The sequence below is a fragment of the Notothenia rossii genome, assembly GCF_949606895.1.
Source record: "Notothenia rossii genome assembly, chromosome: 3".
NCBI lineage: Eukaryota > Metazoa > Chordata > Actinopteri > Perciformes > Nototheniidae > Notothenia > Notothenia rossii.
This window is the reverse complement of record NC_136901.1, coordinates 57,136,354-57,161,624: the sequence shown is the minus strand read 5'-3', so window position 1 is coordinate 57,161,624 and position 25,271 is coordinate 57,136,354. Positions and strand designations below refer to the sequence as shown.

General features: G+C 42.3%; 1 protein-coding gene across 3 annotated transcripts in view; it reads right to left on the bottom strand.

Annotated features, from left to right (window-relative positions):
* Positions 1-25,271, bottom strand: part of spdl1 (spindle apparatus coiled-coil protein 1) — a 37,032-nt gene that overhangs the window by 10,593 nt on the left and 1,168 nt on the right. Inside the window, exons 2-12 of one of the 3 annotated variants that reach the window (XM_079668523.1) lie at positions 21,994-22,134; positions 16,035-16,196; positions 15,019-15,195; positions 14,626-14,820; positions 10,573-10,722; positions 9,898-9,996; positions 7,637-7,747; positions 7,419-7,559; positions 6,159-6,265; positions 5,898-6,018; positions 4,744-4,810 (exon numbers count right to left, since the gene is read on the bottom strand). In XM_079668523.1, coding sequence (XP_079524649.1) covers positions 4,744-4,810; positions 5,898-6,018; positions 6,159-6,265; positions 7,419-7,559; positions 7,637-7,747; positions 9,898-9,996; positions 10,573-10,722; positions 14,626-14,820; positions 15,019-15,195; positions 16,035-16,196 — 1,330 coding nt within the window. In that variant the 5' untranslated portion in view covers positions 21,994-22,134. Of the gene's footprint in view, positions 1-4,743; positions 4,811-5,897; positions 6,019-6,158; positions 6,266-7,418; positions 7,560-7,636; positions 7,748-9,897; positions 9,997-10,572; positions 10,723-14,625; positions 14,821-15,018; positions 15,196-16,034; positions 16,197-16,676; positions 16,774-21,993; positions 22,135-25,271 lie in introns of those variants that run through there. The other 2 variants (XM_079668521.1, XM_079668522.1) reach the window with 2 other exon arrangements.

Sequence of the window (25,271 nt, the reverse complement as noted above, 5' to 3'; positions counted from 1 at the left end):
TTAATTTTATTTAATACGAATTCTTGTCATTTATTTTGTTTATTGTTCTTATTGTTTAAAAGTTTGTGTTATGGTTATGGTTCTGGTGTGAAATAAAGCACAATAATTACATTTAAGACTGTTTCCCTTTTTTTAAGAAAAGTATCGAAAAAGAATCGGAATCGCAATTCTTGACTTGGTATCGGTATCGAAACCAAAATGTTGGTATCGTGACAACACTACTCCGCATATTTGTCCGGATGTTTTGATTTCAAGTGGTGGAGTAATCCCGAAGTGGTGAAAGTCTTTGCAGTTACACCCCCTCGAGAAATGTCAGCTAAACACGTTTTACAAATCGCAATCCGCGCCTCTTTCTCTGATATTTTGAAATATCTCCAAGCGGCAGACATGTTGGCTGTGAGCCAGCCGCGAGCATGGTTGCGCGCCGTGCTTGTCGCCGCGTTTTGATTACGTCATCACAACAACACGTTAGGTTACCAAACTTATAGGTGCATTTGTTGTTGTTGAAGGCCTGGCTGTTACAGTCTTTATTTACACTATATTGTTGTAGGCCTACTGGCCTAGATGTTTATGCAGTTTTAAAGCACCTTGGCTTTGTTCTGAATGCACTTTGTTGTAGTTATCCTACAGAGAAAAGAAAATGCACTTGACTTGGAATTAATGTACTGTATGCATTCAAAAGTGCTGAATAAATGTTTTATGGACCCATAATAGTGATTATTATTTAAGTTAAGTTTTGCCATAATCATGTCTTTTTCCATAATCAGGTAGCTGAACAACATTGGTAAAAAATGTATACATTATATATATATATATATATATATATATATATATATTTCTATTAATCATTTTCGGCCTTTCCGCATTCGGTTTTCGGCCAACTGTTTCCTATTTTCGGTATCGGTTTCGGCCAAGAATTTCCCATTCGGTGCACCCCTAATTACAACAGAGATCAACAACCTATAACAGGGCCTATGCACAGAATGCAGCTATTCAATACTCATTCTTGTTTAAGAATATGAGCATGTCTACATACTCGGGGGAGAGGCGGGTGCGGAGACGATTCACAATCAGGCCAGCTGTGGAGAAGACCCTCTAAGCTGGAATTTGGGCATAAGATGAGGTTTGAGTCTGCGTGATCTGCGTGTAGGGAGGGGCAGCAGCCATACCATTAGCTAGAACTAGCTAGATCTGATGGATTTGGACATAAACGCGAGTGAAGTATAACCAGACGCGAGAGAGAGAGAGATCAGCACCTGCAGCTCTGCCCGCTGTGAGGGACCGGTGAGCGGAGCAAAACACACTTTTAGACCTAACACATTTAGCTATGGCACTGTCGTACACATTGAAGTATTCCATTTGATAATATGTAATCAACTTAGGCACCCCTCCAAAAAAAAAAAAAAATTACAATAAAAATATTCATAACTCATATTCGAAGACCTGAATAATTTTGAATATTCGATTAATCGTTCCCATCCCACATAGGCGGATTTTGCGGGGGGGCATTGCCCCCCCTAATGGCTGAAATATGTTACAGCATTGCTACGTCTAAAACTGTTCCAATACAAATATTTCGTATATCAATATTTTAATAGATGTAATAAAATGATTGTTACAATACAAATCTGAATGATATCATGTTTTGTTTGAAATAATTTCATTTTTGAGCAGTCACATGTTGTGACGTGTGTGTGTAAGGAAACAAGTTCCCTCCCTTTTTCTTTTGCATATAAGTGATTCAGCTATTGTATTACAAGAATATACAAGATGCTCCAGTTGGCACTGACTCTGCCTTTCGGATCTGCCACCTCAGAGAAGTTTTTCTTTCTTAAAATAATAATAAGTGGCGAACCCTATTTCATTTTTGATTGTTTGTTATGTGGATTTGCAGTATTTGTATAACCGGCATAGGCGACACAGGCGGTCGCCGAGGGCGCCAGATCTGGGGGGCGCTGCGCTGTGGTAGCTCTGGGAGGGAAAAACATTTTTGACCGTTGGTGCTCATCCAAATGTTCGGCCTTGATGTAACAACATTCATAATTAAGTAAATGTAACACCCTTTTCACCCCGGTTACACGTTTAATTTGGCTTGTACGGTAGGCGCTGTAAGTGATGAAAGTGGGGGATGTTGGCTTATCAGGCGCCCGCAGCTCACAGCCAAAGTTGTAGCATTGTAGCGAGAGAGCGAGCAAGGGAGAGGGCGCACCGGTACCGGCGCTGATGTTATTAGAATCTGGTGCTAGCTGCGCTAACGGATATAAGAAGTTGATGTTTCTACAACCAGGGTGGAGGAGAGCTCTCCTGTCAGACTGAGAGGCTCAGTGAGGTGAAGGACTCTCTGAGTATTTAGATAGTTAATTTTAGTCTAAGTTATCTCAGTGGGTCTCAAACGTTTTGACCACAAATTATGTAAACACATATTTCCAAGGCACTCCTTTATAATTATTAGGATAAATTAAAAACAGGTTTGAAATCATTCCAATGTATACTATAGGACAGTAAACCAAACATATCGTTTAAAGTTGGAGAGATACAAAAATGTGCATAAATAAATAAATGTTAACTAGGTAAAATAAGATATGAATGAACAACAAAAATAAAATAAGCTACATTTATTTGTTATAGGCTATGGTAGTTATTGGTTATGTTCACATACTTATTTGATTATTAAAATGTAAACCGATCTTTTTCATATGGGCGTTTTAGAGTTGTGCCCCCTAGATCAGGTCTCTAGTAATTGTGTGCTCAAAGTGCACCAGATTGAAGCATTTTACATACCCCCGGACCCCCCTAAAGGATGTGACGTCCACCCCCCAATTCAAACATGTTCATACAATACTGAATACATTTGAAGCCATTTTTACGTCTATTACCTATGTCAATAAGTTTCTGTTATTGCAGTGTATTTGTCTTTTGTAGAAATGTTTCATTTATTCTTTACACATAAGATATCGCCTAAAATCTCACCTAGGGCAGCAAATTGTCTAGAACCGGCCCTAGTACTAGGCCTCAAGAGCCTTTCTTGTGCTGACACAAAGAAACAAATTGGCGGGGCGCACTTCGCACGCACTAAAAAATTCCACGCGCTCCGCGCTCACATTATGCTGGGCCCACGTGCCTTAGCACCGCTGCTATGACTCCATCCTAGGGGAAACACTGTATAGTAGTTATCAAATAAGCACACGATGTGGACAGTTATGATAAGTTTTACAGTTGTAATGCACTGTTGTTGGGGGGAGAGACCGCCCCGATATGAGTGTGTGTGTACGGCGGGCATGAGGCGTGCATGACGGGAGGAGTTGTGTTCGTCTGTGGAAAAGTCATACTCAGTGCAGTGAACGCTGGCTTTATTGCTACTGTATCCGTTGCAGAGTCCTGCACGGGTCTGATTTTCAAGACCCGCTCCCGCCCCGCACCCGCGATGTGCAATACCGAACCCGCCCCGCTACCCGCACATATTGCCAATTAGTTCCGCAACCCGACCCGACCCGCCGGCACAAGATCCGCAACCCGACCCGAACCCGCATATATAAGCAGTGAAAACGTGCAATTATTAACACACGCAGTTGCATATTTGGCTCAAAAAGCCTCGGATGTTGGTTATTTTCTGCATCTAGGATGACACCAAAAGCCTCCCAGACGTTGGATTTCGCTCTTGAGGAAGAGTTATTGAAAATGCTGTATTCTCCGCTAGAGAGTTTCACCTCAGCCATTCAGAATGTGGCGCGCTCAGCAGCAGATAGATGCGCTGCAGAGGTTATGAATATGCTCAGTCCCGCGGGGGAGAGGTCTGAGGATTTAAACATTAAACTAAATTATTATTATTTAAATATATTTATTATGCAACACACGCAACCCGACCCGCATCATCTTTGTTTTACCCAGAACCGAACCCGGAAAAAAGTGTTTGAAAAAATACCACCCGCAAATCACCTTTTTTGCGGGTCACCCGTCGGGTACCCGCGGATACCCGACCCGATGCAGGACTCTGATCCGTTGCACCCCAAGCAATAGTTGGGACTGTGTACTGACGTCAGTAAAAAAGGTTTGCCCCCCCCCAAGTGCAAATGTCAAACTCCGCCTATGTCTGACACCCCCCTGGACATAATGCTCTCATGTGTTCCCATGCTCCTTAGGGACCTGGGAAACATGGTGCGCAATAAGCCCCATGCAGGGTTGGAGGACTCTCCCTCACTATTTTCCATGCACACTCTTCACGAGGTAAGCGTGTCTTCTCCACAGTCATAGCCGGAGGAGAAGAAGTGGCGGTGCAGTGGCTGTTAACCAAAAGCCGGTCAGGGGCAGTGTGATGGGTCGATGTTGTTGGACGACAGGGCGTTTATGCATCAGGGCTCCACCCACTGTACCCATAGAGTCCAGTAGAGGGCGGAGCCTGTGTAAGATATAATGGGGGGTTTCGTATTGTAACCCTCATTATATAAGCACAGTAGGGGCCCTCTACTTGGGGCCCTGTCTGTCCTATGCAGCTCACTGAAGAGGATGACAGTCAGGAGGCGTGGCTGCCTTATATACGGTGGGCTTGCGCAAGCATTCAGGTAGGCCCGCCCCGAGGGGCCGGCTACGTTTATAGATATCTCAGTAGGTGAATGCTCCATTGTATGGTTAAGAGGTAGTACCCATAAAGTCCAGTAGAGGACTCCGCCTGTGCTTATATAACTAGGGTTTCAATACGTAACCCCCCGTTACAGGCAGCCTGCCTCACACTGAGCCCCCTCTTACCTTTAGGCTCATACTTGTGTTGAAGATCCTCCACTCTGAGCTGCAGTTTGATCTTTTCACTCTGCGTCTGTGGCAGAGCAGTGACCCAGTGTTAGGTTGTATCTCAGACACTATAACATTCACAAAGGACGCAAAGCGAAATTACACCTCGCAACATTTGTGATTATTGCGTCACTCAAACTAACTAACTAACTAACTAACTAACTAACAGTTAGCTACCTAACTAACTAATAAGCCTCGCCTCCTCTCTGGTGTATCTACACCATGATCTACACCAGAGAGGAGGCAGGGCTTATCGCCATGGCCACCTCGATACCAACAACGTTTCATCACTGTTTCAAGTGGCAGATGTTCTTGCGGTAAACTTTAAATGATTTAGAATGGTGCATAGTGATACTTAGTGGGGCTGTTCAATTAATCGTATCTTTATCGCTATTACGATTATGGCTTGCAACGATTACGAAAACAATGTAATCGAAATAAAACGATTATTTTTGTATTATTATTATTACTTTTTTTTCAGTTGAATTATACTTAAAGTTCAGGGTAATTAACTGTTAAAAACATACTTTTCAAAGGTTTTTTGACGGCAAGCAAACTGTTTGTTTTCTGATAAGAAATCCGATCAATCAGGTTTAGGCTAAACTATTGTTATAGCTGCTCCTTCCATGAGTAAAATATTAAACCAGCCACTTTTTTTCTCATGCCAGACAGTCAATGGTACACATTCATTTATAAACATCGATTTTCAGCCGGTCTCTGTACAAATATCAGGGGATGAAGAGCTCTGGGTTGTCTGATGTTTTCTGATTCAACGTCAGGACGTCAGTGACTGAAGGAGGGGAATCTCAACGCTGATTGGCTGTTGCAAGACAGCGTCACACGCATTGTCTCTTGCTTCATTCGCGCTGAGGCATTTGGTTTACTCTCGTCACCTATGTTTATGTGCATCTATTGGCATCTTTCACTTCCTGTGTGAACGCACCATAACACCATGGATCATTGTGTTTCTACTTTATATATCAGGCAGTTAGAACACACAGATAAACATGTTTCACAGTTCCCTACACTACAACGCTCTCTCTGCACTTTACTCCCTGGGCCTGTTCTTTACCCAGAATGCATTGGGTGGTGGTGTTCCACAGAGCTGTTACCTGTTTGAGCAGCCGTTCAGATGAGTAGAGCTTCCTCTCAAGCTCCAAAGCTCTCTGACTCTCTGACAGAGATTTCATCCTCTGCAGTGAGAGGTCGTCTCCCAGACGCTCTGCATCCTTACTGACACACACACAAAACACACAGTTTTATAACCAATCAAGCACAATGACAAATACTCATGTTTCAGACGTCAGGCGTCTTGAAGCAATACATATTCCCTGCACTGCAGCAGAGGCAGACAGTTCCTCAGCATGACTCACACAGTGTTGCTGAGCTTCATCTTCAGCAGGTCGGTGTAGTAGGTCTCATCCTGGCCCTCTCCACCTTCTGCTGGACCAGGATTGGCTGGCTGAGACTTCAGCAACATCTGAACACACACAAACATTTTCTTTAGACAAAGAGACACATCAAATGCATGGTTCAACAAACTTTTATACATGTAGTGTTGTGCTTATTATCGCTGCCCTCCAGGTGAATCCACCCTCTGTTTGGTGTCACTGATGTTTTGGATGAGAGGGAATATCTTCATGTCTGATTTTCTCTGTGTCACCACTTCACTACAAGTCGCATCACTTCTACATGTATTCAAGTTAGGACTAGTTGATTTTAAGAGAATCCTATATCGAAATATTTGTTATGATACTCCACAATATCCATATTGTGACAATATTATATGGTTCCCCATTAATGCTTTCACAAATATTAACACAATGAAAAATGTGGACAAAGTGGTTAAAAGACAAAACTAGAATAGCTAGAACAGTCTGGTAAATTCAGAAAATGGCATGACTTTACTGTAATGCAGTCTTTAAAAGCAGGCAAAGACAACACTTTTACAATATCCTAAATCTCAGATATCTAGTCTCATTTCCCGATACACCAGCGATATCATATAGATATATTGCACATTCTTCGTTCAGGTTGCTATAATTGTACCTGCTTCACGCTGCCATAAAGGCACCACACTGTTTACTGTCAGGTGTTGGAATATCATTCTTGTGATAGTATAATACTAATATAATTAGTGTAGCTTTGTCTTTATCTGACGCTGCTGGCTAAGTTACACACAATCAACACATGAAGAAGAAACTGGCGCAGCACTCATGGATGGAGCAACAAGTCCAGTTCCCTCTAGTTGAAGATACTATCACCCAATAGTTTATATTATTAATCGTATTTGTCCCTTTAAATAAAAAAACATCGAGGATTTCAAGGACCTGTTGGAAGCGTGTATATTACATTACATTACATGTCATGTCACTTGTTACGCGCTTTTATCCAAAGCGACTTACAAACTCAATACTGTGGACAATCCCCACAGGAGCAATTTGGGGTGAAGTGTCTTGCCCAGGGACACAACGACATGTTGACTGCAGTGGGGTTTGAACCCGTGACCCCCTGATCCCAACACCAACGCACAACCCAATGCACCACACGCCTCCCACAAGATGGATGAGCATCAAAATGGTGTACAGTAGCTTGAAATTAAGATTAATAGTAAGTGTAGATGAAGCACTCACCTCCACCTTCTCCAGCCTCTGCAGCTTCATCATGAGATTCTGCATCTCTCCGTTCTTCTCAGACAGCATGGACTGCAGCCTCTCCAGCTGAGCGGGGTCCGCCCGGGAGCCCTGCAGCTGCATCAGAGTGGCTATCTGCACCTGCAGCAGGGATAACAGTTAGCACCCATCAACAGTGCACGTGTACAGCACGTGTAGTGCACTTGTACAGCACATACCTTCATGCGCTGCAGCTGCTGCTTGCTGAAGGCGTGCTGCTTCTGCAGCGACAAGTTCTGGACCTTCATGCTGATGAGCTGCCTCTCCATCGCTGCACGCTTATCCTCCAGCTGACACACACACACACACACACACACACACACACACACACACACACACACACACACACACACACACACACACACACACACACACACACACACACACACACACACACACACACACACACACACACACACACACACACACACACACACACACACACACACACACACACACACACACACACACACACACACACACACACACACACACACACACACACACACCTTTGCATTTCAGCACTAATCAAAACTAGGTTACCTTTCAGAAAAAGGCTTATGTTGGCATTCCAGAAGACATAGTTGTTGAATCACATCTAAATGAATGCCACCGTCTTTGTCCATATTGATTTAGGTGACTTATTCTAAGGTTACAGTTCTGTTTACTTTTCTTCTTTCTTTAAGTGCTCTGTTTTATTATTTATGACAGGTAATCTTGTAATACAGCCTTCAGTGCACATAGCCAAAAATAGTTCTTTACCTTTGGCATGCTAGTAAGATGCTGGAAGTTTGGATGGCATACTAACATGTTATAGTTCTATTTTTCAATGCAGCGTTATTGAATATACTACTGAATAGGGATGTAACGATACCAAAAACTCACGGTACGATAATATCGCGATAAAAAGTCCACGGTACGATATTTATCGCGATATTGAAAAATAAAGGAAAAACAATTTGAATTTTTTTTTTTTATACTTGAATCTCTTTTTCTTTATTAAATAATAAATCTGATTTGTACAGCATTTTAGTAGGATAGTAGTATTTTAAAGTGTCAACAATATAATAATCAGACCCTACAATAGAATAAATCAAGTTTCACTTTAGTTTTTCAAGTAACTCAACTCTAACTCACGAACCCACTCACTCAGCATCATCAAGGTTTTCTTTTAGGAATATGAGCATGTCCACATTTCCAGGTAGAAGCTGGGATGTTTGGGCGTTTACAATATCCCCTGCTGTGGAAAAAACTCTCTTGCTTGGTACTGATGTTGCTTGGACAGAGAGATATGCTTTGGCCATGGGTAACAGCATTGGGTAAAACTGTGCATTGTCTCTCCATCACTTCAAAAACAATACAGTTTTTGCCAAGAAGGTGAGGCTTATTGAAAGGGCGAGATATAAATATACTGTTGGTACTTGTCAATGTCTCCAGGTATGTACATGTAGCCCTGTAAATACCATGTCCTTTTGTGTTATCTGTTGTTTTATGTTCATGTTGTAACCTACTTGCTGCCATGTTGGACAGGTCTCCCTTGAAAAAGAGATCGATTATCTCAATGGGACCATCTGGTTGAATAAAGGTTTTTAAAAAATATATATAAATATATATAAAAAAATGTATATTTTGTCAGTCTCAAAGGGGAATTGAGACATTTATTTACCGCGATATCGCGATATTCGATATATCGTTACATCCCTACTACTGAATCATGAAGTGGGTAGGGGATTTGGCGAGATGTCATTTGGATGAAAATCACCTGCTGTGATGCTGTATTTTACTTTAAAGTGGACCTATCATGCTATATTTTAATAATATAGTGTAGGACCATACCTATATAAGGCATATTTATACTTTTTATTTTTCAAAATACCAAACAGATGGTGCATTTTAGCCATTCCTCATTTCGCTCAATTTAACACTGTCTTTGCATGGGCTGATTCTGTGAGAACAGCACCATCTACAGGCCTGGCATATGTACTACAGCGTCTTCAGCGCTTTCGAACGGCAATGTCCGTGGCTGTCTCCTCCTGATTGGTGGAGTTGGCCCAATAGCCGCTTCTGTGACGTCATAGAAGTGTTCAAATCTAGATCTGTCTGTATCAGATCTGTTGCAGCCCCTTTTTAAGAGATTTGGGTATGGAGGAAAATAGAGAGGGTTGTGTTTTGTGACACTTGGTGAGTTCCCTGGAACACCGGGGACACATATTCATCTATAAAAGATGTAGAAAAGTGCATTTTGCATGATAGGTCACCTTTAAATAAACCCTTGTTTAAGTTTTACCGGCCTTCATTAAAGGTTTATGAAACACAGATCAAAGACATGCTTGCATTACAGATGACTGTCCTTAATTTGGACTTTTTGAGACTGGAAAATGAGCATGCTTTAAACTATTGCGTGTTCTCCTTGATGGAAGAGCCTTTCTCTGTTTCTGACCTCAGCGAACAGAGAGTTCCCTCTGCTGCTGGGGTCCTGGGCCTGCTGCAGAACCAGGTCCAGCTCAACCTGCAGGTCTCTGTTGGCCTCACGAGCTTTCTGAAGAGACAGAGACAAAAACATCATGAGAAGTGTTTACATGCGCTGACAGTAGATATGGTGCTGCGCCGCGGGCGTATTCATTTCAAGTAACAATGCAACTTATTATCCTCTACTAAAGTCAGAATATAGCTAGGACTGGGCAAAATATCCATATTATATCAATATATTCTAAACAAGTCTAGATCTAGTATTATGATCTGAAATAACTGTTCACAGTTTAATAGGCTTCATTACAGTAAAGTGACATCATTTTCATTCTTTAATCACCAATTCATTTTATCCACATTTCTGATGATTATTTATCAAAATTGTGTCAATAAATTACACCAATAGTCAACCCTACAATATCAACATAAAATCCAAATATCTAAAATATATTTGATATACCTCATATCACCCAGCCATAGGTAAAAGGTCTTAGTAACACATGTATGCTGTTGAGAGAAGCTTCTATAACGCCTGCCCCCTTCACACTGCACCTCTTTAGACCCGATTCACAATCAAGCAGACGGTTACGGCCTGTTTTATGAACAGCGTATTAATGCACACACAGTGGGCGGAGTGGAGGTTCACCTCTAACGCATTGAAGCAGGACACGGCCTCCCTCTCGCGCTCCTCCTTCTCCTCCGTGCTGCGCTGCAGGTGGCGCTGCAGGGTGCTGTTGGTCAGCTCCAGCTGCTGCGCCCTGTACCGACACTCCTGCAGCGTCTGCTCCAGCTCCACCTGAGACAGAAACATCCACCAGACTGGTTAATTCAACTGATTACTGCATGGAAAATGGTATCATGCTGAGGGAGCATTTCAAGTTCTTCTTTTACAAGCTATTTCTCACAACAGGTAGTTGTCCTAAATGAGTCCTAAATGGTGTTAGAGCTATTTATTGTTGTAAGGTTACGTGATTCCCGTTCTAGCTCCGTGCTAGAGCTTTTCTGGTTCGGAACCGGTTTTTCTTTTAAGCCCCCGTTTTATTCACACCGCCCAGAGTCCGACTGGTGCTACCGCTGCTGCGTCATGACGTTACCGTTTACGTCGCTGATTTTCTCCCCAACGGCGTTATGGCACTCACTCAGGGCCGTCCCTCCCTACAGGCCGATCACGCAGACTGCGTGGGGCCTCACCTTGCGGAGGGGGCCTCAACTGAGCCGCAATTGTGGCATGGCACGGTTTCGCCGCTGCGACACCGCTCCACTAACAGCGTATTCTTCATTATGATTCTACTTGTGATAGTCGGACATGACAACCTGTGCAGCCCATGTATTGATTCCATCCGATAGCTGCTATAATACAAAACAAAACGTCTGTCTGCTCTCCACAATTATCAATAACAGCGAACGGATGGTCAAAGTCAGGTACAAATAAACAGAATCACACGAAGCCTGGTTAGTGTTGCCTGACTTTTTAAAGTGTGTTGTGTTTTTTTGTATAAGTGTGTGGTTGCGTTCTAGTCACTTTGTTCAGCACTACTGCTTGTTACAACTTGTATTTGCCGTACTCGCCTTTAACTGTTAGCTCAGGTTAATCTCGCCCCTTTCCGATGTAAGCGTGACGTATGTGGTTCTTGCTTCTAGACCGACCATTTTTAGGTGCTTGAAACAAACCGGAATCCGGAGCTTAGAGGCGGCTCCGCTGCGGTGTGAACAGGAAAAAAACGGTGCTTTTCAGTGTCTAGCTCCGAACCGGCCCTGGAACCGCGTTGGTGTGAAAGCCCAATTATTCCAAGAATCTTCATTTCAGTATAACGGAAAGGTTTCCTCCCCATTTTATTATTATTTACTGGTTTGTCTCAGTACATTTCCACCACATTACAGAAAAGTATAAACCTTCTCTGTGAATAAAGAGTAGACTAGTTTTAATTTTGTTGACTAAAACTACGATAAAATATGTTTGTCAACGACCTTTTTGTCCATGACGAAAACGAGACGATGACGAGACGGCAGTAATAAACAATAACTGTAACGAAATCATCATGCAATATCGTTGACGAAAAGTGACGAGACGAAAATGTAGTTTACTAAATAAAAACTGCCAAAATCTCTTTTTACTTTCGTTGACGAAAAATGAGCCGACGAAATATTATCAAAGATAACGTTACATCTCTGATAGTCAGTTTTTCTCCCAGCGGTTCCATTTCCGGTGCTGCGGCTGGGCAGCAGCTGTGTGTCTGTGCTGCGCGCGGCGGTACATTTGAATTGCACCGGCCAGCGGCATACTGTGAACTGTCAGGAATACTCGGGTCTAACTCATGGTCTAACTAACCTTATTTAACAGAAAATAAAATGGCAACAACAGGGCTTGGGAGCAGTGGTCGCACTCGCGTTAACCGAATACCCCCCCGTCAGTGCGAGTGAGTGATACATTGTGCACTCGACGGATAATAATGGATTATGACGGAAATGTTACGATCCTGTCCGTCAAAATGACTGACAACAAAAAAGTCTAAAGCCACCACTGCTTGGGAGAAAGAAACAATGTGATATTTGGGCCCATTTTCACTACAATGAGACGGAGGAAAAAAAGCGAATGCATTGTTTTAATAGAAGGGCCATACAGGACTGTCTCAGAAAATTAGAATATTGTGATAAAGTTCTTTATTTTCTGTAATGCAATTAAAAAAACAAAAATGTCATACATTCTGGATTCATTACAAATCAACTGAAATATTGCAAGCCTTTTATTATTTTAATATTGCTGATTATGGCATACAGCTTAGGAAAACTCAAATATCCTATCTCTAAATATTAGAATATCATGAAAAAGTATACTAGTAGGGTGTTCAACGAATCACTTGAATCGTCTAATTAACTCGAAACACCTGCAAGGGTTTCCTGAGCCTTGAAAAACACTCAGCTTGGTTCAGTAAACTAAATCACAAGTATGGGGAAGACTGCTGATCTGACTGCTGTCCAGAGGACCGTCATTGACACCCTCCATCAGGAGGGTAAGACACAAAAAGAAATTTCTCAAAGAGCAAGCTGTTCACAGAGTGCAGTTTCAAAGCACATCCACAAAAAGTCTGTTGGAAGGGGGAAATGTGGCAGGAAACGCTGCACAACCAAGAGAGATGACCGCAGCCTTAACAGCATTGTGAAGAAGAGTCGCTTCCAGAATTTGGGGGAGCTTCAAAGACAGTGGACTGAAGCTGGAGTCCAGGTATCAAAAGTCACTGTTCACAGACGTGTCCGGGAAATGGGCTACAATAGCCGTATTCCCATGGTCAAGCCACTTCTGAACTCAAGACAACGGAAGAGGCGTCTGACTTGGGCTAAGGAAAAGAAGCACTGGACAGTTGCACAGTGGTCCAAAGTCCTCTTTTCAGACGAAAGCAAGTTTTGTATTTCATTTGGAAGTCAAGGCGCCAGAGTCTGGAGAAAGGCTGGAGAGGAGCAAAATCCAAGTTGCTTGAAATCCAGTGTGAAGTTCCCACAGTCAGCGATGGTTTGGGGAGCCATGTCAGCTGCTGGTGTTGGTCCACTGTGTTTCATCAAGCCCAGAGTAAATGCAGCTGTGTACCAAGAGATTTTAGAGCACTACATGCTTCCGTCTGCTGAAAAGCTCTATGGAGATGAGGAATTCATTTTCCAGCATGATCTGGCACCTGCCCACAGTGCCAAAACCACCAGTAACTGGTGTACTGACCATGGCATTACTGTCCTCGATTGGCCTGCAAATTCCCCTGACCTGAACCCCATAGAGAATATGTGGGGTATTGTGAAGAAGAAGCTGAAAGACACCAGACCCAACAATGCTAATGAGCTAAAGGCCGCTATTGAAGCATCCTGGGCATCCATAACACCTCAGCAATGCCACAGGCTGATTGCCTCCATGCCACGCCGCATTGATGCAGTAATCCGTGCAAAAGGATTCCCAACCAAGTACTGAGTGCATTAATGGACATTTTCAAATGTTTGATTGTGTTTTGCTGTTATAAATCTTTTTTTTTTACTTGGTCTGAGGAACTATTCTAATTTTTTGAGATAGGATTTTTGAGTTTTCTTAAGCTGTATACCATAATCAGCAATATTAAAATAATAAAAGGCTTGCAATATTTCAGTTGATTTGTAATGAATCCAGAATGTATGACATTTTTGTTTTTTTAATTGCATTACAGAAAATAAAGAACTTTATCACAATATTCTAATTTTCTGAGACAGTCCTGTATGTGTAATGTGGCCATAAAACAGCTGGTAAAAACACCACAAACCTGACCAGATACTCTCTGCAAAGCTGCATTCTTAATCATTCAACCTGTGGTTTTTTTCATCAAATGAGGACAAAATATAATCTTATTGTGAAATAAGTTTGACTAAAATGACAAATTATTGGTTTTGGCTAGACTAGTTTGTCTGAAATGTTCTATATAATCTGATGACTAAAAAAGACTCAACAGTTTTCATTGACAAAAAGTAGACTCAAATAATTAGTTTTCTTTGACTAAAATAAGACTAAAATGCTCAGACTTTTAGTCGACTAAAACTTGACTAAATAAATACAGGATGAAGGTGACTAAATATGACTAAAACGGAAATTTAACACAGGACTAAAACTAAATAAAAAAATAGCTGACGGAATTAACACTTAGAGTAGACACAGACTGACTCCACCATAGATACTGGGAGCTCTGCTCACCTTTAAGGTCTCCAGCTCCATGATCTTCAGCTGCACCTCCATCATCTCATAGGTCATGGAGCTCTGCGTGTTCTCATTCAGAGCTCGCAGCTCCTCCATCTTGTTGTTCAGAGTCTCCGTCTGCACCTCCAGTTTGTGCTCCAGCTGCTTCTTACTCAGCTGGGATTCCTCCAGAGCCGACTGCAGCGCCAGCAACTGGGTAATGCCAACCAAAACATTTACATCAGTGCTTAGGAACATGCAGGAAGATGTTTACTTGACAATCAAAGCTTTTGTTGTTATTATAGTAAAGCATAAAAGGAACGGATATTCTCGTAAAAGTCTCACCAATGTTTTGAGCATCATTGATCATGTCTGATTGTGTGTGTGTCCTGCTGACATGCTGAGCTGTACCTTGTTGTTGAGCTCAGTGAGGGCTGATGTGCGACTCCTCTCCAGATGTTCCTGCTGCTCCTCCAGCTGCCTCCTCTGCTGACTCTTCAAATACTCGATGTCTGACTGCAGGGACTCAAACATCCGAGTCTTCAGCACCACTTCCTTCTGAAGGGAGTACTTCTCTTGCTCCAGCACCTTTCAGACACGCATCACACAAAGACAGGAGTTTGAGTTGGAAACAATTCAGAATAATCCACAGGGCCACTAACATGTAACTGCTGACGTTATTAGCTCTCCTGCAACATGCATCGTTTTATCTACAATGTCATGTTTTAAGGGAATGCCCAGAGGATCTGTGTTCCTCCCAAACGCATTTTCTAGCAACCCCTAGATGAAGTTTCTCAAGCACCAATGGTATTATAATTACTTTAAAAAAAAAGTTAAACCATGATGTTTTATTTCATCACTATATAGTGACATACGTATTATTGTAGTACAATGTCCACATTTTTACTTATTACTATTATTATTATTATATACACTCGTTTATTCAAAAATTGCACACTTTTCCCATATATTCTTATGTTAATACAAATATTTCAATGTTTTTTCATCTTTCACTATTTTGTTCTAGAATGGATGAACTGTCACAAAACCTATTTCCCCCCTGGAGAAATAAAGCATTTTAATTCTGGTTTTCAGAATTTTGGAATCCACCAACATCTTGACATTGCTACTTATTTGTTGGCTTTTTTTTCATATCTGATGATTATAAATTGAGATTGTACTGACATCGGAACAGGAGGTGTAATGCTACCCCTCTTTTTGAGCAGGTGACCTGCAATTACACACTGCTCCTTTAATAAAGACATGCAGAAATGTATTTCTTGAATAAAATCAAGCATGCCCTTTAATGGTCATTATGATTCGATGTAAACAGTGAGGAGTGTACTGCAGTACAGCGGAACCACTGGAGAACATATTGGATTTTTGATGCTCTGGCTAAGTTGACCCTTGATGGTGCGGAGTCACACCTCCAGAGCGTTGGTCATCTCCACCCTCTGCTCGTCCAATCGGCTCTGCAGCTCCATCTGCTGGTTGAGGAGATCCAGCCCGGCCTGAGCGGCCTGGTGGACCTGCTCATCCCGCTCCCTCAGCTGGCTCCTCAGGCGCTGGGTCTCCTCTTCTGCTGCCATCTGGAAGGAATAGAAAACCTTCAAATCAAGCATGCACATTCAAGTTGTTTGCCAGGAGTTCAATGCTGTCTGGCTGTCTTTATATTTCTTTAAAGACTTGTTTCTATTCATGTTGGTAATGGCCGTAAAAACATATCTCCCCACAACAACTAACAGTTTGTTAGCTTTGTATTCTTCTCTCCAAGTATCACAGTTTGTAAATGACACATTATTTGACAGATCAGCAAAAATAATAATAATTGTGCTAAAATAAAAGTAATAGTTAAATGTTACGCTAAGTTGCATATTTTTTCACTGGGCAGGTAGACAAAATAAAATGACGCAAGATAATAGGCTTTTTCTCCTTTCTTATTTTGTGTTTCTTATGGCGCTTTTCCACTGCAGGACCTAGCACGGCTTAGCACAGCTTAGTTTGGCCTTGGTAGGCCATGCTCACTTTAAGCTGCGTTTCCATTACAGTTTAGTAACTGGGGTAGTTACTATAGTAAAGCAGTGTAGGCGGGGCGATCGGCTGTTCGGCGGGCGGAGCGACACTGCGTAAAACTGCCGTGAGGTCATCTTCAATGCGAACCACAAAACCAAAACATCCGCCGTTAGCTGTTAGCACTCAGAGCTCACAGCTCCTCATATCTGTTCAGAAATTAGACAAAAGTTAAACAAGCACAAACCACAGACTGTCTGTGTCATGGCGAATACAATCGCTGGTTTATTTATGTCTGTAGGCCGTTGTTGTAAGTGTGTGGACGGAGCATATACAACGTTAGCTTAGCCGATCTCCATTCGGAAAACACGCATTTTAAAAAAGGTGTTTCGCCTGCCGTCTGTCTGCAGACCGGTATCAGTATGTTGTTACTTCGGTATCATTTTGAAACGTGCATTACATTTAAATCACAGTCAAATGTGTTCATTTTGTTGTAGTTGTAGCCCCCTTGCCAGCGATTCTCTCTGTCCAATCAGCAGTCGAGAGTGTTTACGTCACTAGTTTAGCAAAAGAGGCTGGTCAACAGCTCAGTGAATCCATCATTGAGTCTGAGTACAAAACTTCACCACAGACTGTGATACTAACACTCCAAGTGAACATGTGGTCAGAAGATCTACAAGGGAAATCAGAAAACCTGATAGACTGAATCTGTAATTGAGAGACTGGTTTAATGGATGTTAAAATTGTGTAAATGTTTAGACAATTTCCAAGTTTGTGTTAGTTAGCATTCTGAGTAAATGTAGACCAGAAGATTATTTGTTATGGCATGGTAGAGAAATCAAAATGGTTGGTTAAATTGATGTTGCACTATTTGTTTATATGACCTCAAAGAAAGGGGGATGTGTTGATTAGATAGATACACACTCCTAACTCAAAGTGTTGCCACATAGTTGTGATCTATGTTTAAATCCACTTGTAAGGTAAAAAGACCTGAACAAGAGCTTTTGATTAAAGATGGCTAAGACTTTAGCACGGAGCACGAGTCAGTTCATTAATAGACCAACAAACAAAACAACATGCAACTTTTCAAAATGGAGTTTGCTACAGAGCTCAGGACTACCGTTTCAGCATTGATGTTCAAATTACTTAGAAACACATTGGCCAACTGCTTGACACTTTGGCCCTTTCTCATTTCACTAATTCCCTTCCTCGACTCCTATCCTCGAGACTTAGTACCGCCCACAGGAGATGCGAGCGGAGGAGCCGAGGAGGGGAGCCGAGGAGAGAGAAGGGGAAGCAGCAGGCGGTTAGAGAAATGAGAACTCCTCTCCTCTGAGCAGTCATTTTATAGAGACGTCCATTAATAATGACAGGTGTTTTGACTTGAGCCGTCCCTTATAGATACTGTATTTTTACATGAGTGAGCCGGTGTGAGTACCATATGTGTTCGGGGGTTATGGCTAGAAAGGATCCGTCTAATGTAAATATGACGTCACATTCTCGTTCTAACTCTCGTTGTAATCGGAGCGGCTCGGTTGTAATCGGAGCGGCTCGGAAGCGCTGTCACGTGGCTGAATGTTTACGTTTGGGATGGCGAGAAACTAAACTATATTAAATATGTAAATACTTGTTAGCGGTCTTGCTGTTGAAAGAAGAATGACAACACTGTAGATCAGCAACACTATGGTTTATTTTGTATTCACAGGCAAGTCAACGTTGTTGCAGTAAAAGTCCCAAGATAGCTCCTGGTGCAATAAAATGTATGTTGCATGTTACTGCTGTAGATGTGTTTACCTCTTTTATATCCCGTTGGGTAGTTTAATCTGCAGCAATGCACCATATTCTATAATATCATCATATATGTGTAGCTTTGTCTCTGTCGTATCTTTCAAAAGTAAAGTGAAACAGCTGTTTTCAGCTTTGTGGTGATGTATTTTCCAGCTGATCCAAGAGGCTTTTTAAACACCTTACTTGGCTTAAGAGGGAGGGGAATTTTCTCAACACATAAAGGAACACTTTATCCTTCAGTTTATCACAAACATTACATCAACACATTTGGAGATCCTAATTTGAATCCAGTCTGTAATTTGATATTAAGGTTTTAATAATGAAATGAGGTCATGAATCGAGTTCAAGGTTAAGATCATCTTTATTATCCTATGTACAAAAAGATCTTCTTGCTGATACTTTTCAAAGTTACTTTTACATTTGCTCTACTTCTCCTGCTACTGTTTGCTCTGCTTTCAACTTCTCTTTCAACTCTGCTCTTTACTCTGCTTTCCCTGTTTCCTCTGTTCTCCTCTCCTCATCTTCTCCTCAGACTATCCTCGTTTTGCTGTATCCTCTCCTTTCCTGTTCTCCTCTCCTCATACTCTCCTCCTTTTGCTGTCTCCTCTCCTCTGTTCTCCTCATCTCCTCTCCTCCTTTTGCTGTTAGATATTTAGACTGTAATGACAGCTTATGATATACTTTTTATAACTACATCAATCACATGCAATGGATTCAAAAGGTTGTTTTACTTAGCACCTCTTTACAGCTCCATTCATCTCCAAGCTTCCAACATTCACCTGGCGGTGGTGCCTTGGATGAAAACAACTTTGGATATGATACAATACAACAACAATAGTTAACACCTATCCACAGCAATAAGCACAATGAGAAGACTAATGGTCTCTTTTATATCAGTTTCTATTGGAGTGAAATGAACTGTGCCATGTCACATAGGATTGGAATGGATGATTGGCTGTGTTTTGTGAATATAGAGGAGATGGCAAAAGTAAATATACTTTGTTCTTACCTAAAGCATCTATCCTCTTCTTCGTACCCCTGCCTGCTCCTCCCGCATTAAACTCTGGGGACTTAGCTTTTAAAATCTTGTTCAAGCTGTCCACTCTGTAGTTGGATCTCATGACCTCAGCTTTATGACCCACCCGGCCTGAAAAAGGGTGTCTACGATGGCTGGTACTGAGAGGTTTTATGGTCCTCTTCTGCCTTTTGTGTTTGGGGGGGCGTGAAGGTGAGAGGAAGATTACTGTCATGTGGGGTGTGTTGCTTTACGTCCTCCAAAAGATCATTTAGTCTTGATATCACTGTACACATGAACGTCTCATCCTGTAGGTGGTATGTGTGCTCAGTAATTTCCCGCAATAAGGTCCCACACTGCTGTCGTTTCCTATCTCTTGAGGACTTTGAGTGGTTACCACTGCTCTGATTACAACGAGAGTTAGAACGACGTCTCTTCTCGATGTTCCCGCAATCTTCCCGCGTCCCGCCCACCCCGACCCTTTCCGATTACAGCCGAGCCGCTCCGATTACAACGAGAGTTAGAACGAGAACGTGACGTCATATTTACATTAGACGGATCCTTTCTAGCCATAACCGTGTTCGGGGGCCGTCTCTTACCAATGACGTCACGCATTGTACGCATTGTGATTGGCTGTACGGTAATTTACCCAGGGGGCAAATCACATCTACAGATCATGACGAACCGAATTGAATTATTCCTATACTCCTAGCGTGTGAAAATGTTTGTGAAAAACATGTAAAAAAAACATGAAAACGGAGCAATGGCTGTACGGCAACTCAAGAGGACCATCATACACGGTCAAATTCCGAACATTTAAACATAGCCTACACTTCATTCTTTACTTTGTCCGTTATTATATGTAGAAGATATTAATTTTTTCTCCGTCATGTTGTTTCCATAGCAACAACTTCAAACAGGAAGTTAACCTAAATTAGATTTAAGACACTGCAACGAAAGTAACAAAAACAATGTAAAATGTTTGTGAAAAACGTGTGCAAAGTCTCTGAAAACGGAGCAGTGGCTGCGATGCTAGCTTTGCGGCTAGCGGTTAGCATTTTCAATGGAAATATAAATCGAAACATCATGTTTCAGTAAAAACAAGGCCCCACTGATCATCTACTCTCTGAGACGATTCCAGGGATGCCTGACTTGAGTTTCTAGCACCAGGGAAAGTGGACAAAAGTGCCCCAGATCAGCCTCTTAATTTACCCAGGGCCTAGTGCTTAGCTTTGGGCATGAAAATTCAGGAAACTCCCCTGAGTATTTTATTACATATCTCAACTTTGGAGAGGAGTTGGGGGACAAACGACACATCAAATCACATCTCCACATCAAGCCGAAGCTAATTAGAATATTCTTGACTGCCTAGCCTGCGGCGAAATTGGTGTGCTTGATGTCATTGACGTCGTGACGTCATTGGTAAGAGACGGACCCCGAACAAATATGGTACCCCGAACACATATGGTACCGACACCGGATCATTTGGCTCGGCTCTCTTAAAGCGCCGGCTCTTTCGGCTCCCAAACGGCTCTTCATGTTACCACAGTTTACCACGGAGCCTCAGTTTCGCCGCTGCGAGGCTCCGGTGCTCGCAGCTCACGCGCGTGCTCCACTAAAAAACCCCCGCTCAGCACGTCCAAATCGCGCACGTTTCGTGTTGTCCTGTAGCAGGCACCTTCGATGTCGGGGAAACGCTCTTCAATACTCCGAAAATAATCCCACCAGACTCCTTTGCCCCTCCAACAGCGGGATGTCCCTGTCCTTTTTTGTCATTTCAAGCGATAAAAACTCTCGATCTTCTCTCGAACTATTAATATTTTTGGACGCCCTCGGCTCGCGTTCAGGGCGCCCCGAGCTGAATAAGGGCGTCAAATGACGGCAAGACGGCCCCCTGGTGGAAACGCTGTCGCAAATGAATCACACATTTTTTATCTGTTCTAAATGTTCCTATTTTTCAAGTTTTTAATACTCTTATCATCATATGAGTGGACAAATATGCTTTATGCAAATGTTTGTTTATCATTTGATAAATGTTTGTTTAAATATTCCCATGAATATTCTCAACACAACAACCTCTGAACATTACAAATATCTGCCTCAATTCAACCTGGAACCTCTCTCATACAGTGTGTGTGTGTGTGTGTGTGTGTGTGTGTGTGTGTGTGTGTGTGTGTGTGTGTGTGTGTGTGTGTGTGTGTGTGTGTGTGTGTGTGTGTGTGTGTGTGTGTGTGTACTGTGATGGAGCTATGTGTAACTCAAGGCATATGCTCGAACGGGAGCTGCCTGGACACTGCAATCATGTTGCGCGCAATATCCGTGCTGAGCGTGCTGACTTTTCGTACAATGTCCCACTGTCTGCGTTATTAACGCGTTAACTTGACAGCCCTAAAATATATACAATTTCAGAATCAAACAGAGTACTCTCACAGTAACGTAACACTATCAGAGACTGGATATATCCCCCCCCCCCCCTCTCTGGTCGCTACAATGGGGGAAATAAATTACGGGCCAAAAGTTTTGTTTACAAGTATTCAAAGGAAGCAGAGGACGCCAAACCAAGTCAGACCTACCTGTCTGTCCGGCGCGCGAGCGCACACGCACGCACGCACGTCTCCTTGGTTATAGCTCCTCAAGAGAGCCTCCTCGACGCTCGATCCTCGATGTGCATAGAGTGGCGAAGTCCCTCCCCTTCCGGGGGAGCTCCATGGGACCTTATTTCGGAAAAATTATGTATTGAAGTCAATGCAGAGAGAAAGATTATCTTTCGATCCCGTTTGAATTGTGCCACAAATTACACATATGATGTTTGTCAATTTAAAAGATAATTTTGCAAGTCAAATTTTTTTAAATGTGTCGTAAAACTGTGAAGTAACACATTTGTTTGTGTGAAACGCTCAATTAACTACATCTCGGTTCTAGCAGAACAACACACGTCACCAAGATGGCCGTCACTACTGTCTTGTCAACAAAAGGATTGACTACCCTCACTATCACCACAATGAAACACGTCCAGAAGAATGTCATGCAAAGCTGCCTGCCTGCCTGCCTGCCTGCCTGCCTGCCTTCCTTTGATTCTCTCTGAACTGCCTGGTCTTTTTAATGTTTAATGTCAACCATTTGTGCAGATAGCTTGAAGTACAAAAGATCGCAGATGCTAATGTAGCGTTAGCATTTCTCCCCCGGGCTTAAAATGTGTATTATAGAATGATCACCCCGGTGTGACAGTACTCTTCAAAGGGTTCACGAAATATGCCTACTACTCTTACTGTTTAACATTTTGGGTTACTTAATGTTACTTCATGTTAACGCTAATAAAAATGACAAGGCTGTAATGCTAACTAACGTGCTAGCTGCTAGCTAGGTAGCTAACTTGATCCAGCAACTCCTGGTCCTTTCATCAGACGGGAAGCGAAAGAACGAGCAAGACCCATTGCTGGTATGATAACAACCTGGTACTAAGCACTCAGGCATCTCGTTAAAGTTATCTTAGCCAGCTGATCTTAGCTATCTCTTAGTGGAGGAAAACAGTTATGACATCACTTACGCGACTCTGGGATTTGCAGTCTTTCTAGTTGCGTATTTTTCATAGTCTTATATTTCAATAGTTTTACGACAAACTGTGACTTTTTTGACATGGAAATTATTTTTTAAGATTGACAAACATCATATATGTGTAATTCATGGCACAATTCAAACGGATCGAAAGATACGTTTTCTCTCTTCATTGACTTCAATGCATAATTTTTCTGAAATAAGGTCCCATGGACCAGAAGTAGATGGGCTTGACTTCGCCACTCTATTTAGAGAAATTAGGGCTGAAGTCGAATAGTCCATTTAGCTTAGGAACCTTCCTAACCGAGTGAAATGACCCGGAAGTCCCTCAGTGGCAGCCATGATAAGTGCCGTTCGAATTCTCTACATGATAGGAAACGAGGTTGCATACTTCAGCCTCATCCCATTACCCCTCCTCGACTCCTCTCTTCCCCTCCTCCGGGACTTGACACGGAAATCGATCAAGACTCGCCATTTTGAAGGACGTCCCAATAGCTGAAATGCACACGGAGGAGTCGAGGAGGGGTGAGGGAGGAGGGGTGAGGGAGGAGGGAGGAGGGAGGAGACGAAAGGGAGGATACACGCGAGCAGACTACGCGGAAGTGTTTTACCTACTCGCGTATAAAAGCCCCGCCCCCACCTTCACAGCTGGTCCATTTCAACAGAGGAAAACCGACAACTGGAAGATGAGTGGAAAAGCGTCACATAAATGTATAAGTGCTCATAGCTCCGTGGGAATTAATATGTGCAATTCATTTCTAAAATGCTTTCACATTACTATAATTATATTTATTTAAATGTAGGCTACATTTTACACCAAAACGGAACACATTCAGCAGGACCAACCATCATACATTGAATTCCATGACTAACAAGAGAAAGATTCATTCATTTAAATAAATATTTAACAACAAATGGGCCGGTTCTAAGTGGTTATTCAGTTAAGCCCGATGAGAGGGGATACAGCTGTGCACATGTCATCATTAACAGACGTCGTTTAAGAGTGACGTTTGAGTGAACGAGGACATCCCAATTAATACCTGAGGACTCCTCTTTCCTCGCGTCACCTCCTCGTGTCTCTCGCTCGCATCTTACGGAGGCGGAGCTAAGACGCAAGGAAGAGAAGCGAGTGAGGGAAAGGAGGAGTCGAGGAGGGGTATTGGGATGAGGCTTTACTTTATAACCTCCTTTAGCTTAGGAACCACTGGACCTCCATTACCGAAAGGAGAGGAGAAAATGCTGCCCCACAATGCCTTGCAGCCGTAGCATTTGCCGTCACACAACAGTCGGCCGTTCACGGAAACAAACGATTATGACGGAGAAGTTATATCATGAAAGTTACGGTGCTTATTAAGCATTTTAAAACGTATGTGGTAACTTGCCAAAGTGCTTTGTTTTGAACGTTCATCAGTATTATAGTCAAAAAGAGAAATATGAACGTTAGTTTTTACTGAAATGATCAAATAAAGTCAACATTTCACTGAGCTGTGTGGGGTTTGTTCAACTTTTAAAGGATGTTTGAATGGTGATGTACACAGTGATAGGTGTTAAGGACTAACGTTTATAATAAATACATTTGTATTGATTTTAAGATATTTTCATAGTTCATACAATCATACGTATTGGGATCATCTGTATTAATGGGAGGAGAGGGTGACGAGCATAAGTTTTACTTTCATTTTTTATTTCAATTCCAACTTTGGTCATGAAGAATATATTTCTCTGTTGTCCACGTTCATAAAGCATAAAGCAACAGCATCCGAGCACGGTGCAGAGTCTCTAAATGAGTTTACAGTAGTCCCTCGTTCTTATTAAACATCCATGTAGTCCATTGTATAGAAAACTGTAGTTTCCATAGTTTCCCCACAGCAGCAGAAGCACAAAATGACGTCAGCTGGCGCATTATAAACACGTCGGATAGTGAAAGTGCAGTCGGATTCTCTAAGTACCGCAGTCTCTTCTCCTAAATCCTTTTGAATTCTCCTATCCACTATCCCTTAACCCCGTGACGTTTAACTCAGAGGTCAAGGAATAGACGATAGGGTTAGAATTTAGGAGCTGATTTTTGGATTATCCGACCGCAGCCTAGAGTTGCGTTCCAATAGTCCATTTAGCTTAGGAACCTTCCTAACCAAGTTAAATGACCCGGAAGTACGTCAGTGGCAGCCATGATAAGTGCCGTTCCAATTCTCCAAATGAAAGGAAAGGAGGTTTCAAACTTCCTTTATAACCTCCTTTAGCTTAGGAACCACTGGACCTCCCTAACCGAATGGAGAGGAGAAAATACTGCCCCACA